Genomic DNA, 14,641 nt, shown 5'->3' on the forward strand with positions numbered 1-14,641 from the left:
TCTTTATTTACTTTTGTGGTTAGGTTACCCTTGTTACTGATACTAAGGTTGTGATTGTTATATTTTCAAAACAATAATGTATCCATTAGGTTTGGAACATAAATATTAACTCTTCAAAAGAAGTTATTCAGTTCTTCAACTCCCCAAAACATCTCTAAGTTACTCACATTTTCGTAGAACAACTTCAATGAATGACATTGGATGAATCAACAGAATACAGAGTAGATGTCATTGAATACCGTAATCAAAAACACTGGATTTACAATATCCTGTTTACTCAACAGTGACTTGAATGATTGAAGTTCAGCATTTCAGGTAAATGTAATGTCTATATAATATAATTTAATCACGTTTGAAAGAATGCAGTATAACCTTAATTATACGTTTCATGCGGTAGGCTACTGGGCGCTTGGTCAAAAATCTGGTCCGCCATCTTGGATCCGCCATATTGAATGCAACTTTATTTTTTTAAATGGGAAGGTTGTCATGCAATACATGATTTTGATACGAAATTTCAAGAAAAAATAAATGCTGAAAAACCGCACATTGATATCTCAAACCGTTCAGAAGATATACACATTATTAATCAATACCACTTATGTATTTCATTTCTGATATGCATCATATTGATTAATAATGTGAATATATTCTTAACGGTTTGAGATATCGATATATGGTTTTCACCATTCATTTTTTTATTGAAATTTCGTATCGAAATCATGTATCGCATGACCACCTTCCTATTTAAAAAAATAAAGTTGCATTCAATATGGTGGATCCAAGATGGTGAACCAGATTTTTAAAGTCATAGTAAAGTAGTAATTTTAATTTGAGTAGGATCCCCGATCACACCCACCATCAAATTACTTTTGTGTATGAGTTAGTGTATATGTTTTGGACTTTTTTCTCTCCTTTCTGCTTTGAATAGTATTGATTAATAATGTGAATATCTTCTTAACTGTTTGAGATATTGATATGCGGTTTCCGCCATTTTTTTTCTTAGAATTTCTTATCGAAATCATGTATTATATGACCACCTTCCTATTTAAGAAAATAAAGTTGCATTCAATAGATCCAAACGGTCCACGGATCCAAAGTGGCGGACCAGATTTTTGAAGTCATAGTAAAGTAGTATTTTCAATTTTATTTATTTATTTATTTATTTATTTGAGATACATATGAGAGCACAAGGATAATATCCCATAATTGCTCTCTTAACACATAATACAAGTGAAACAATTTAAAAATGAATATTTAATACAAATATTGAAAGAAATGAAAAGTTTATGAAATTTTTACGAAAAGTCTTTCTGAAAAATATACATAACAGAAAATTTAAACACAATTTTAGATAGCAGAAAAAATAAACACAGCAAATAATAAAATGAAAATATGAAAATGAAATGAAATGAAAAAAAGTCTCTATGATTAAACAGAAGTCATTCTAGGAAGAGAGAGAAAAAAAATAGTAACAAGAGGAAATAATTAAACACACAACTTAAGGAGTAGTAAAAAGCAAAGAGATCACTGTCACAGAAGACTTTCTCCAATCAAACTCCAACCATCAACGAGGGATTGACCTCAGCAACCCACTCCTCACCTCTCTCTCTGATCCAGCAAGCTGAACATTCAAACTCAATTTGTTCATCAATCTCTGCACTCTTATGAAAGGTGAGAAAAAATGGTGCACCGTTCTGCACCTTGGAGCCACAAACAAGTTAGCATTCTGCCTATTGAATGCTGGAACACTGATATTCAGCATTGCAAGCAAGGTAGGAGAATTTACAGCACCATCCAACAATGCCCAAACAAACAAGACAGATGTTTTATCTCGACGCTGACGTAGAGACTCCAATAGGAAAAGATCCCTCAATTGCTGAGTCGGGAACCCCAGGGGACACGACCCACCAAACCTTCTGAAGTATAAGAACCTCATCAGCTTGTTCTGTACCCTTTCAATGACCCGAATGTTTTGGTCTGAGTGAGGACTCCAAACCATGGATCCATACTCCAAAGTGCTTCTTACCAAGGCATAATAGACACTCAGTATTGCCACAACATTGCTGAAGTCAGCTGCATTTCTCAGGACAAACCCCAGTAATCTGTTAGCCTTGGAAGACACAAATTCAATGTGAGAGGAGAAAGTAAGTGAACTATCAAATATGATTCCCAGGTCCTTGCAAGTGTTGACTCTGTTAAGAACCGCTTCACCAATCCTGTACGTGTAAGCAGAAGGACATCGTTTTCTAGAGTAGGTGATACACTTACATTTAGAAACATTAATTTCCAAGCTATTAGCATGACACCATGCAACTATGCGATCAATATCCAACTGTAATTGACAGCTATCATCCTGGCTACCAACCTCTCGGAATATCTTCATGTCATCAGCAAAAATCAGACACTTAGATGACAACTGAAGTGGAAGTTCATTGATTACCAGCAAGAAAAGGATCGGTCCTAAGTTACTTCCCTGAGGAACCCCAGAGGTGCTGTAGTAATGGGGGGAATCCATCCCCTTGACAGTCACTATATTTGGCCTGTAGAGTAAATATGATCTAAACAAATTGACCAGAGAATCACTGAAGCCAAGACTAGAGAGGCGATACAGCAACACACTATGGCTTACTCGATCGAATGCCTTTCCAAAGTCGGTATAAACCACATCAACCTCTCCACCTGAGTCCAACACACTCGAAACAAACATTGTAAATTCGAGAAGATTAGTCAGCACAGATCTACCCCTTAAAAAACCATGTTGACAGTCAGAAATCATAGGAGTTACATGCCAAAACATCTTCTTATATAGTATATTTTCAAATATCTTAGAAAATACAGAAAGTAAACAGATTGGACGATAATTCTCTATTAGATTCCTTTTCCAGATTTGAAAATAGGATAATCTTGGAGATTTTCCATTCACTGGGGAAAACACCCTTACAAAGAGATAAATCAAGCAGATACTTGAGGGGGGCCACCAAGAGCTCGCTGCAACCCTTGATAATGAAAGCTGGTATACCATCAGGACCCGGAGCTACTCTCGGCTTGAGGCTCTTGATTGCTTGACGTATGTCATCCTCAGATACTGGAGAAATATTCAGAGCACTATTGGAGCCCTCACCATAAAGTCCATTGTCCTCATCCATCTTGTAACAAGCCGTAATTGGGGTATGGACAGACTTGAAAAACTTTGCAAAACCAGAAGGAATTTCCGAGCCAGTAAACTCTTCATCTTTGGAAAGCATGGTCTCACAAAAGTCTCCCGAGCCTCGCTTATTATTAATAAATTTCCAGAATTCTTTGGAATCGTGACTGACATTGGACTGGACTCTATCAACATAACTCTTATAAGCTGTTGAAATTAAAATTTTCAGTTCTCTACGCAAGGCGACATATTGATTGTTATGGAAACTGGAGTAATTCTTCTTTCGAGCGCACCTATTCTTTCTTTTCAGCTTTTGAATAATCTCTGCAGTAAACCATGAGGGGTATTTGGATGTTTCATTTGTTAGTGTCTTTCTAGGTATAGTGGCCTCAAAACACCTGAATATCTCACCATAGAAAAAGTTGACAGCATCATCAACATTGCTCAGCAGATACAAACCACTCCAATCTACATCTCGCAACATCACATAAAGTGATAAATAGTCAGCCCTTCTGAAATCAAAAATAGAACGCGTTCCGGATTGCAAACGTGGCTCCCTAGGAGAATCAATAATCAGTTCCATGCACAAAGCAGGATGGTGATCTCGATCCTCAGGTACCAAGGGCACAGGGTCATGGGCGACCTCCACAACGGGGAGTTTGATCCCCAATCACACCCACCGTCAAATAACCTTTGTGTATGAGATACTAAGCCATTCTCGGACTTTTCACCCACTCTGTATATCCTATTATATTAAAGTGAGCAATTTCTGTATTTTTATATACAGGGTGTCCCAGATAAGGTGTAAACCTTAAGTCTATCATAGATTCTACATGCAATTCGCAACAAAAAATGTTCAGTAAAATGTTCTCCTATCGACCTTCGTTTTCGAGATATATTGATTTTTCGATATTTTTCAAGTAGGCGTACTTCCAGTCATTAAATCGTCAATATCTCAAGAACCATTGATCTTAAGTGAATTTTAAGGACATCGTAGAAAAGAGGACAAGATTTCACATTGATTTGAGGTATAAAACATGCCAAAGTCGATTATTGAGTAGTATTTTTCAGCGGTCAAAGTTGAAGAAGAGTGATTTTTGAAGTTTTTTTGAAAACTTCAGACACATTTTTCTCGATTTTTTTCCCAGGGTACGAAATAATTTTTATAGCGCAAAAACTTCCTTTTTTGATTATCTTTCGAATGAGACCAAATACAGGTGTCTAGCTCAAATCCTCGAATCAGAATTTCAGTTTAAATTCGATTTTTTAATTAAAAACGAGACTCATCTTGTTTGAGTGTGAATAATTGTCTACAATTTGATAGCTTTGTGTCGAGTGATTGAGGGCGTAAAATACTTTTTCTATAAGAAATTTGGCTGAGAAATTCAATAAAACTGGTTAGAAGTTTGTATCTGCATTTGTTATTGAGATACAAGTTGAAAAAAGTTCAAAGTCGAGTTAAAATCTAAACTTTTCAAACAGTTTTTTCTTGATTTTTTTCACAGTAACAATATTTTTCCAATAATGGAAAAACTTTGCCATTTTATAAACTATCGAATGAGTATAAATTTTCCAGGAAAATTACAAAACTAGAGTGTTAAAAAATGAAAATTTTCAAGAAGAGCACCCTAAAGACATCTTTTCGTTGTTTTAAATTCATACCATTGAGATTCAATTGAGTGAGAAGGAAAAATCAATCTGTTCATTAATCAGCTGCTCTGATAGAATAGAAAGTTTTTCTAATGCTCACCCAACAATAGAGACAATTCTCGCAGTCATTGTATGAAAAGTAACGTGCTTCCAGTCGGTCGATAATGATGTCTTTCCAGTCAATAGTCAAGTTTTCCCAGTTCGTTCGTTTGTGTTCCTGAGTTATTAAGTCTAGTTTTTCCATGAGTGTTTGATTTTTCCAATTCACAATTTTAGTTTTGTTGTTTTCTGTTTCCAAGTTTATATTTCAGTTAGAGTATTGTTTTCGAGTGTAGTTTGATTGAGTTTTTTTTAGTTCATTAGTATGATAAGTCAAAATATCGCATCCCCGAAATTAATAAGATGACGTATAGCCAGCTGTAAAATATAAACACGATCATTTTAGAGAATTGTGTTCTGTTTATCAATAAATGAAAAATATCGTGGCACCAAGCTTCGCTCGTTATTTATTCATTGATAAACAGAGCACAATTCTTCAAAATGATTGGGAAGGACAAATAGGCACAGCCAAAACTGTTTCTTTCCCGAATTTTGATTTATACACTTTAAATGGTCCAAAAAGTAGGTTATGTTTCATACACTTGAATTCAGGTTCAATTTTCAGTCAAAATATTTAAAAACAGAAAATTTATAATATAGATCGTTTACAAACCAAATTGAATAACAAAATAACACTCACTAATCACTCAAAACTGTAAAATAATGATTAACTTTGAATATTATGATATACTCTAATTTAGAGTGATAAACCATGTCATTTCAACGCATCAGATTATTTTGATAGAGTCTATTAAAATTTATTTTTAGATAATATTTCTCACGAGATACGGTAAGCTGTTTGAATGATTACACAGCTGATCTCCCACACAGGCACACGCATCTTCTGTTATCGACAGACGACGAAATCTGTTCTTCCAAGGATGAATTATCCTTTTAATGTCCTTCAGAGAGTTTTTCCAGGGATGAGACCTAGTGCAATCGAATTTATATTATGCATCTACTACGTTCTGAATTTTGTGAGAATCGTTAAAGCCGTTTTCGAGATTCGGTGAAATACAAACATATGCACATCTAAACATCAAAACGTCTGAACATATAAACAGAAATTGCTCGTTTAATAGTATAGGATAACGAGCGAAGCTCGGTGCCCCGATATTTATATTATAATGTGATACGTTGAACATGAAATGAATTGTTTACAATTGGGTTTGGATTTGTAAACGGTACAGCAGTAAAATTTGTGAAGTTATGAGGTAGAATGAAAATGAGCAATGCAATCCTTCCTATTAGGCTATGATTCTGTTGAATTTTCCTTATTATTGAATTCATAACAATTTATTCGTATTAATAACGTAATTATAACATTATTATGAATTGCATACCTCCTGCCATGCGTTTTATTAATATAAATGCTTTTGTAATATTAGAAAATATACGAGAGTTAACACAGTTTTCAATAGAAAATATAACGGGATATGAAAGCTTAAAGCTGGAGTAAAAGTAAAGAAGTGCCAGAGTCATAAACGAAAACCATCGAAATGAGGGTTGGGAGCGAAGGCCTATCAAACAAACGAGTCCCCTTTGCTGCGAATGAATTTTAAACGTGAACGCTTGGAAGCATTTTGAGCTGCGCTGAGAGCTGAATTTTCAGGTGCAAGAAGTGAGAGGAAATTGCTTGGAATCGAGTGAAGGTGACAGAGAGGACAGACGAGTCGACGGAGCGACTGGAGGTCAAGTCTTTCAGGAGAGCCCCTCAACCGGAGTGTAGGAGGCATTCTAATTAAAAACCAGCCACTTGAAACTCCCAGCTTTGCAGTCAGAGACCCTCAAGCAATAAATCTCCAATCTTTGCTCCAAAATTGTTGCTCTTAATTTCTGGTAAAATCTAGGAGCAGTCGAACCAACCAAAAAGTACTAACCATACTATGAATGGAAGTGCTCAGCTTTTACACTTAGTAATATTGCACAATGTTGATTCAAGGAAAATAGAGATATAATTAATATTTTTTCAGTATCGTTGGAAGAGTGATCTCTGAAACGGATGAATGAGCAAAACACAACTTGAAAAATAAAATGTGACTGCGAAGTATATTATGATGTATGACTGTAAGTATGAATTATGAAATATTTAGAGTTCGCTATTACTTACGGAGTAGAGATAGAGATTCGTCTCGTAGCCAGACATTTTTTCTTTTTCGGAAACAAATGGTTGATCGTCAGTTCCATCCCCTGGAAATAAAAAAAATCTGTGAGTATGATATTTATCATGATGATTCAGTTTATTACTACAAGAATAATATTATATGATTAACGGTCGAAATGTAAATAGTGTATGAACTACTAGAGAAAACACTATTAATTAATTTGCATAAACACATGGTGTATGTAGTTTCTCATTGAATTCAATGAAATCAACTAGAAATCGTCAGAGCCACTAATTATTGGAAAATTTTAAGATACTGGTTCCGGTTTCTACACCAATATACCAATACCAATCTCTCAATGAGTCGTATGATGTGGCAAAAGATAGTCGAGCTTAAATTTCTGGATGATTTGTTTTTCTAGCGTATCTTTAAGAGCGTTGAGCTATAATTTTTACAAGTCAGTACTTTGTACAGTATCCAGAAAAAAACAACTCCCATCTTCTATTTCTCAACCTTGAAGTCCCTGGTGGTTTGTTCACATATAAAGTTGGGTCGTAACCACAAAAGTCAGCTAGTCTCGAGTCCCAAAGGTAAATAAAAACACACTTCTGTACCAGTGTCGTATTACATTCCCTCTGGTCTATCTTCTCCAACTCAAGTTCATTGATAGAAAAATTCGAACTCATAGGAAGATACATGATAACCTGAATATCTTCTCAAGAAATCATTCAAAATAACTCTCCTAGATCAATCTATTTTATTCTATGGATGACAAAACCAAAAAAAATGAATAGTTTTCACCTCCCCGGTCATAAGACATCACATCTCGGAATTGGATCAATCACATTAATAAATAAAATATCAGCAGTTCTTGTTATTGATTATTCATCCTACAATATACAATTAGAATTACGAAACCCTAGTAGGACTCTAGCTCTCAAATAGAAGTGCAGCATTGTAAATATTTCAAATGTTCTTAGCTAATCCTGTATGTAGTATATTTATTCAGCATCGATCATATTATGATCAATGATTCTAGAGTGTTGATTCTAAATTTGAGTAGAATAATTATACTGTTTATATAGGTATAAAGGTATATAGCTATATATAGCTATATAGGTAATCTTGAATAATCAAGAATATTTCTCTCAAGTGAAGGTATCGCTATCGTGAAACTTTTTATCTCCTGAAATCAGTTCCATAGATGAAGAAGAAAGAGCAAAATTCATTATTTCACTCTACTTTTCATCTTATTATTCGTGTTTTGAATGGATCAAACACTGGTACTGTATTGAAACATGAATACCAAAGAGTCACAGCGATGAATAATTTTGAATATTAGAGAGCAGACATATTTCAATATAAAACTGTAGCCGACAGAGTTTTCTCATGGAGTAATAATATTGAAAATCTACTTTCAGCAAATAAATTCGTTGAACGCGGTTTGGGGACACGCTCACCTCCTCTCACCGCCACCACCTTTCATCGTATCGAACGCTGAGATATTGCATTTGAACGCAGAGTCAGTTCGCTAGCGGTTAACGTGGAATATGACCGGCGAGGCAACGAGAATAACCCATAATTGAGCTACGGGCAATTTATGACAGTGAACGGAATATGAGAGCGCCATGGTTTGCCGGAATGAACGATCAATTAATTACGTCGGGCAGGAGATTCTAATATAGTTGGCAAGGGAATTTATTGCTCCGAAGAGGTTGAAGATTAGCGGGGTTGGAGTGAGTGTGAGAGAACCAACTGACAAGAGATATCGATGGAAGGTCAGAGGGAAACATGTATTGGAATTTTAGGGTGGAAGAGGAACAGAGAAGAGCAACTAGTGAGAGAGGTTATGTAGCGAACAACTGGAAGACATGTGGAGTGGATGTACAGTACGATGGTCATCCTGCAATGCAGATAATGCCAACCGACACAGAGGCAATGCACAAGGAATATGTGTGTCGATACTCATATAAGCATACTTGTTTGTGTGAGTGAGCGTATGTGTAGCCTATACATGTGTGCGCTTCGTGTTCACGAACGCTACCACAATATTGATGAAATCGAGTGGTCACCAATCCCTAACTACTGTATGTGGTAGAGCATGAATCACTAGACTGCAGCCATCCGGTTCATAAAGTGAGAGCTTTGAATTCAGACCAGTTCAACTCTTGTGACATTTTCAGATAAGAGTAAATTGGGTATCCTGCATGAATTCTAATAATAATTTCCAATGAGGAAAAATGACAATTTTTGTTATTTCCAACTACAGTAAAGTGGGCTCTATGCCCACAACTACAGTAAAGCTCACGAATGTAAGATTTAGGAGATTTATACTTTTTCTGGTCGATGAATATTTTTCTATACATTAGGCCCAATACCTTTGTACTTGTTTAAAATGTATTATGTTTGTACTTACTTGAGCTGTGTGTCGTTTAAGATGAAAGAAATATATGTAATGTCACGTTTTTCGGAAAAATGTCACCTTTTACGGAGAAAATGTCACGTATTGTCATGGAAAATCATATTCCATGGAATGACGAAATTCCAATAAATCCAGATAAATTAGAATTCAACCTTCAAGATAAGAAGTGTTAGCTGAAAAAATAAGTGAGCTTAAGCCAACTTCACTTCATTGGCTCGCTCGTTTCAAGTGGTAGTGTAATTATTCTGATGAGTTATTTTGATGATTAGAGGATGATATACGAGAAACAAGGATGAAGGTCAACTGTGACGACTTTGAAAAAGTGTGAGATGATCCTTTATGAGAAGAAGGGTCACCAGGATCGAAATGCTTTCACATGATTCAGTTCGTATCTGAAGTTGAGTGCTTTGATGTTCTTCAAAGCACTTTCAGTGGTTCGCGCGACAGTCTAGTGTGTCCTTTTTTGAGCTCTGCAATGGATTCTCCATTACTTACTTGCAGCAGCCCAGTCTAACGAGCCAACTCTGGACTACTCAAAGGCGAGAGTATCGAAATTGTTCCAAAAAGAAACAAAAAACGAAGACATGCTGAGTAGAGGGAATATTTTGATACTACATCAACGTATCCAGAACAACTCGAGAGATGGTTTGGGGAATGGCTCCATCTCCTATATTCGAGTAGATGTGCAGCTTGTAAAGGTCAGAGGTGGATTCGGCGCCCAGATTTTGCGGAGCGGTGGAAGGGTGGAGATAGCTCATATGAAAATGTTGTGAGGAGATATATATGATAAAAACGGTGTATGACCGGCGTCAGGATTGTATTCTCGCTATGGGAATTCTGGTAGAAACGGTCGTTTCAGAGAATACAACTTGCCTCTCCAAGTTTGGGAAATCTCATTCCAGAAGCTGGCAATCATAACTTGTACGTACGCCATTCAAATATTTGGCATCACATCACGATGAAATCATATAGCAGTTGCTTACTGCATCCAGTTCCAAATTAATATATAGTCACTGAGATGTGTCATACAAATAAACTGGGTCAAAGTTTATGATTGCAGCAGACAGCGAAATTATTATTTCTCATAGATATTATGACAAAATGTACAACCAGTACAACAGTTCATTGAACAAATAATATTGAATTGATTCATTCTCATCCATACTCTGGAATAACAATCATTACTTCAACAATGGAATAACAAGTTTTGATTTTTTTTGGCAATAAGTCATATATCACTTCACTATCATATCAAGTCCACCACCTACGACGGCCATTTGTTTTGCAGGATCAGGTTCAGTATATAGGAGGTCGTGGAAATGCTTATTGGTAAGCTATCATTCAAATCCTTTTTATATTATTCATGTTCTTCGTCTTTTTCTTTTTCTTATTCTTTCCATTCTCTTTGTTTTATTGCTATGTTGCATTCTATATGCTCCTGACATTTTATCTCCCACCTGTTTTTGGGAGTTTTGTTTCGCTATACCCACCTTATACTTGATTATAATTCGATTTTATTCATTATCAGCAACTTTTTCTGTTTTAACATTGTTTTTTCCATTAAGTTTTATTTGTTTAAATTAGATTTAGCATTGTATTGGAGGGTTGGTTGTAAGAGAGGGACAGCAGAGCCCCAACTCCGCCCTCCCAAGTCAAAATAAAAGCAGCGATTCTATTCTATTTTATTTTCTCAATTCACTTTTCTTCAGAGAATTTCGTCAGTAGAGCTCCAATGAGTCCAAACATGTAGTCTCCAAAATTTGGCTAATAATAAGACGCTAATAACGTGTTTGATGCTGAATTTGTAATGATGAGTGGCTTCATATTTGAATAGAGTTGCCATGAATCAAGAAGTAATATAATGTGAATGTGACACTATAAAATGGTTCAAGACAATCAATTTCAAGGTATTTCTAAAATCAAACTTTTTCACCTTATTCAAAATATCTTACTTCTTTACAACTTGATCATTGTATTCGGTACATAAGTCCTTTTTTTCTGTGCTAGAACTGTAATTAAAAATGAGACAATGGATATTTGAATAGGTGTGGGCTATCGCAATAAGCAATGAGCACTGAGTACATGAGCAGTATACACCGGGCAGGAGATTGCGCCGTAGCAAGAAGCTGGAAGTGCCAATATAGTCGAGGTTAAGAGCATGTCATAAGCCTGGAATAGCAGTAATCCGAAGAGCTAATCTCCGTTCTACTCTGTTTGGAATTCGATGGCGTAGCTCTAGATCGGCAATTTCCCAATATACTCGTACCCACTACTACCCAATACAACTGACTAGATGGCTGGAGTGAATGACTCTGTTTATGATCTCATCCAACTGTTTCACCCCTGCAACAGATAGTCACTCAATGATAACGTCTGGATAGCAAATTGAAAATCCCCAAACAGAAAATCATAAAAGCTTGGGAAAGTTAAATTGTTATAGTTTTGCAATCCATGTTCTTCAAACAATCGGATCTATTTCAATTCAGTCTGGAATGATGATTTAAAGGTAAGCGGGAGCTTTTCAATGTGCCGGGATGTTTCAAATTCAACATAGAAGTAACTGATTCATAAAAATCAGAACCGTAATAACTAGTAGTTCTGTGAACAGTAGACCTTGCGCAGTTAAAAACCACAGCCTCCTCTAATACTCCATCAGACTGAACTATGTCCTGTCCTGACGTGTCGGCGAGATATCGGTGTGTAAACAACTAATGTCTATTTGGGTTGTTGTATCGACAATAAATTGTTTTAACAAATACGCTACTATCATCAAAAGCTTACCGAGTTAAACGCAGAGAAAAGTCAGGAGACTTTTAATTTAGCTAGTAATTTATGCTACTTCGAGTTATCATTTGCAAGATTCATTGCATGTAATTAATAGTCCACATGACATCTGATTTTTCACCAAGTTTCATTGAGATATAATTGCATACAATGACGCATGCAATTAATAATCCACCAGACAGCTGATTTATAATGAATAATTTCATAGTCTGATTTTTACGGTAATATTGGCGTTCGAAATAGACTCGTTTTCCTTTTGTATTACCCTTAAAATATAAAATTTAAAGAAAATCCTTATGTATACGTCGACGCGGAATTCAGAAAGAACATATCTGTCAAATTTAATGGAAATCTATTGCTGCGTTTCGCCGTAAATGCGGAACATATAAACATAAAGAGAAATGCAAAACCGTCGATTTGAATATTAGACCTCACTTCGCTCGGTCAACAAAGAGTTGAGTATGAATATTGAAGTTCAGAAGCTTAATGTTGGAGAATTTCACTCGGATTAACACTACAACACTCGGTTGAAGCATCATAATTTATAGAATAATGTAAATTCGAAATAGTTTCACTTGGAAATGAATTATTTTGAATAAATGACTGAAATTCAACTTTTGATGCTCATCACAGACGATAGAGGAAGCAAAAAAAATCTGAATTCCTCTCAATAAGTCATTGGTATCACAATCTTCAGTGAAGATTATTTTGATCATACTTAATTGACAGTGTTCCTAGCAGAAATGGGGATAACCAATTGCCGAAAAATTCAATTTTTCTAAAAAAATATATTAATAGAAACTGATTTTTGTCTTGAGAAAATATGTTGATTTGAGAGACCAATTTCCAATGAATTGTAACTGATTACTAACTTTCAGGAAAAAGTTGGAGAATAAAACGCTACCAAATAAAGAAGAATGCCAATAATAGGAGAAAAAGGCAATACAGAGCTCGACTGAAGTGGTCGCAATAAGAAAAGAAAAAGCAGGCTTCATGGACATTCCCAACTATTCTTTTGTGAAGAATTTGCCGTGAAAAGGGAAGTGGAGACGTTCCTTGAATCCTGTTCCTTTTTTCTTTCAGCGAAGAGTTGCCGTTCGTTTATTCGCACCGCATTGACAACGAAATTTCATTGCAGAGGAGGAGCGAGTGTCGTGTGAGCGACAAAGAAAAAGCAATGAGGATGTGGTTGTGAGAGTGGGATGAAAATGTGTGAGAGGGGATGTCACACGTAGTCTAAGAAATAGCTGCATAGAATTTTTATTCAGTCTCACTTATTTCTGGGCTGTTCTTGTGACCTTGGTCTCTTATTGGATCCCCTCTTATTCCACACGCTTGAAGAAGCATTCTTATTCATGATACATTGTTATTAATCAGTTTCTGAAACTTAATAATGACACTATTTCCGAAGATGATGGGTATAAATGTTGCACAAGGTGATATAGTGCATAAATGTAAGTGCAGAAACCGATAATTTGAATAGCCTCACACTAACAATTCAATAACGTATTGAAAAGTAAATCAAATTGATTATCATTTGTGTAGATTCTAAAATGCAGGAAAAATAAAATTTTCACATTCGGACTCTTAGTAGCTCTGTCTTAATTCATTTTGATGTGACAATACGATTTTTGAAGTTACAAACCACAAATCATTCTTCTTATTCTTGTTCCTGTGAGTGGATATAAATGATTTGATAATATACTCCTTCCAAAGGAATTGGTATTGGTACACTGACTTGCAGAATATAAACTAGAATTTGAGTCCTGCAAATCAGATATAAGCATCATTGTTTAAAATGGAACTTATTCATCAATCAGTCATAAAAAATTACTTACATCGTGAATGATTTGAGAAAGACGTGATGTTCAATCATGTGGAGGTACACAATGTATACATTCCAGAAAGCTAGCAACGTATTGATAGAGTGAGCGTGTTCAATTTTCCTTTCAAATAGACGAAGTTGACTGCGTTTGCGCGAAAGAGATATACAAGTGATGACGGGAAAATTCGATCTCGTATAACGTAGCGTACACACTGTACATGTATGAGTATGCAGTATGATACAAATAATCGCTTTTGTTAATTTCAATGTATTCAATATACTTGATTTTGCCTTTAATCGATGGTGAATGAGTTTATGAACTCTCCACTCCAACTGCATTGGACTTGGAGAGCTAACAAACTGACAGCTTTGTATTCGCTCCAAACCATCAAGCCCATTATCATCATTATTTCATCGACAAAATCCCCATCATCTTCATTATTTTGTAATCTGTCAAATTGGCTGACTCTGTATGAAAACAATATTGATGCTTTCGCCAGAGACGAGAGCGTCTTGAGTGCGAATTTAATTGACATGCAAGATGAGAACTGAGATGATTGAAAACTGTAATCTTGTTTCAATGTAGCCTACTTACTCCACACAATGCCACG

At 35.6% G+C, this 14,641-nt stretch overlaps 1 protein-coding gene across 1 annotated transcript in view; it reads right to left on the bottom strand.

The window, feature by feature from the left end:
• LOC111046993 (solute carrier family 12 member 4) overlaps positions 1–14,641 on the bottom strand; it is a 494,114-nt gene that overhangs the window by 70,624 nt on the left and 408,849 nt on the right. Inside the window, exon 3 of the mRNA XM_039420090.1 lies at positions 7,005–7,084. Within this exon, the coding sequence (XP_039276024.1) occupies positions 7,005–7,084 (80 nt within the window). The remainder of the gene's footprint in view (positions 1–7,004; positions 7,085–14,641) is intronic.

The sequence above is a fragment of the Nilaparvata lugens genome, chromosome 2 (genome assembly GCF_014356525.2).
Source record: "Nilaparvata lugens isolate BPH chromosome 2, ASM1435652v1, whole genome shotgun sequence".
Lineage (NCBI taxonomy): Eukaryota > Metazoa > Arthropoda > Insecta > Hemiptera > Delphacidae > Nilaparvata > Nilaparvata lugens.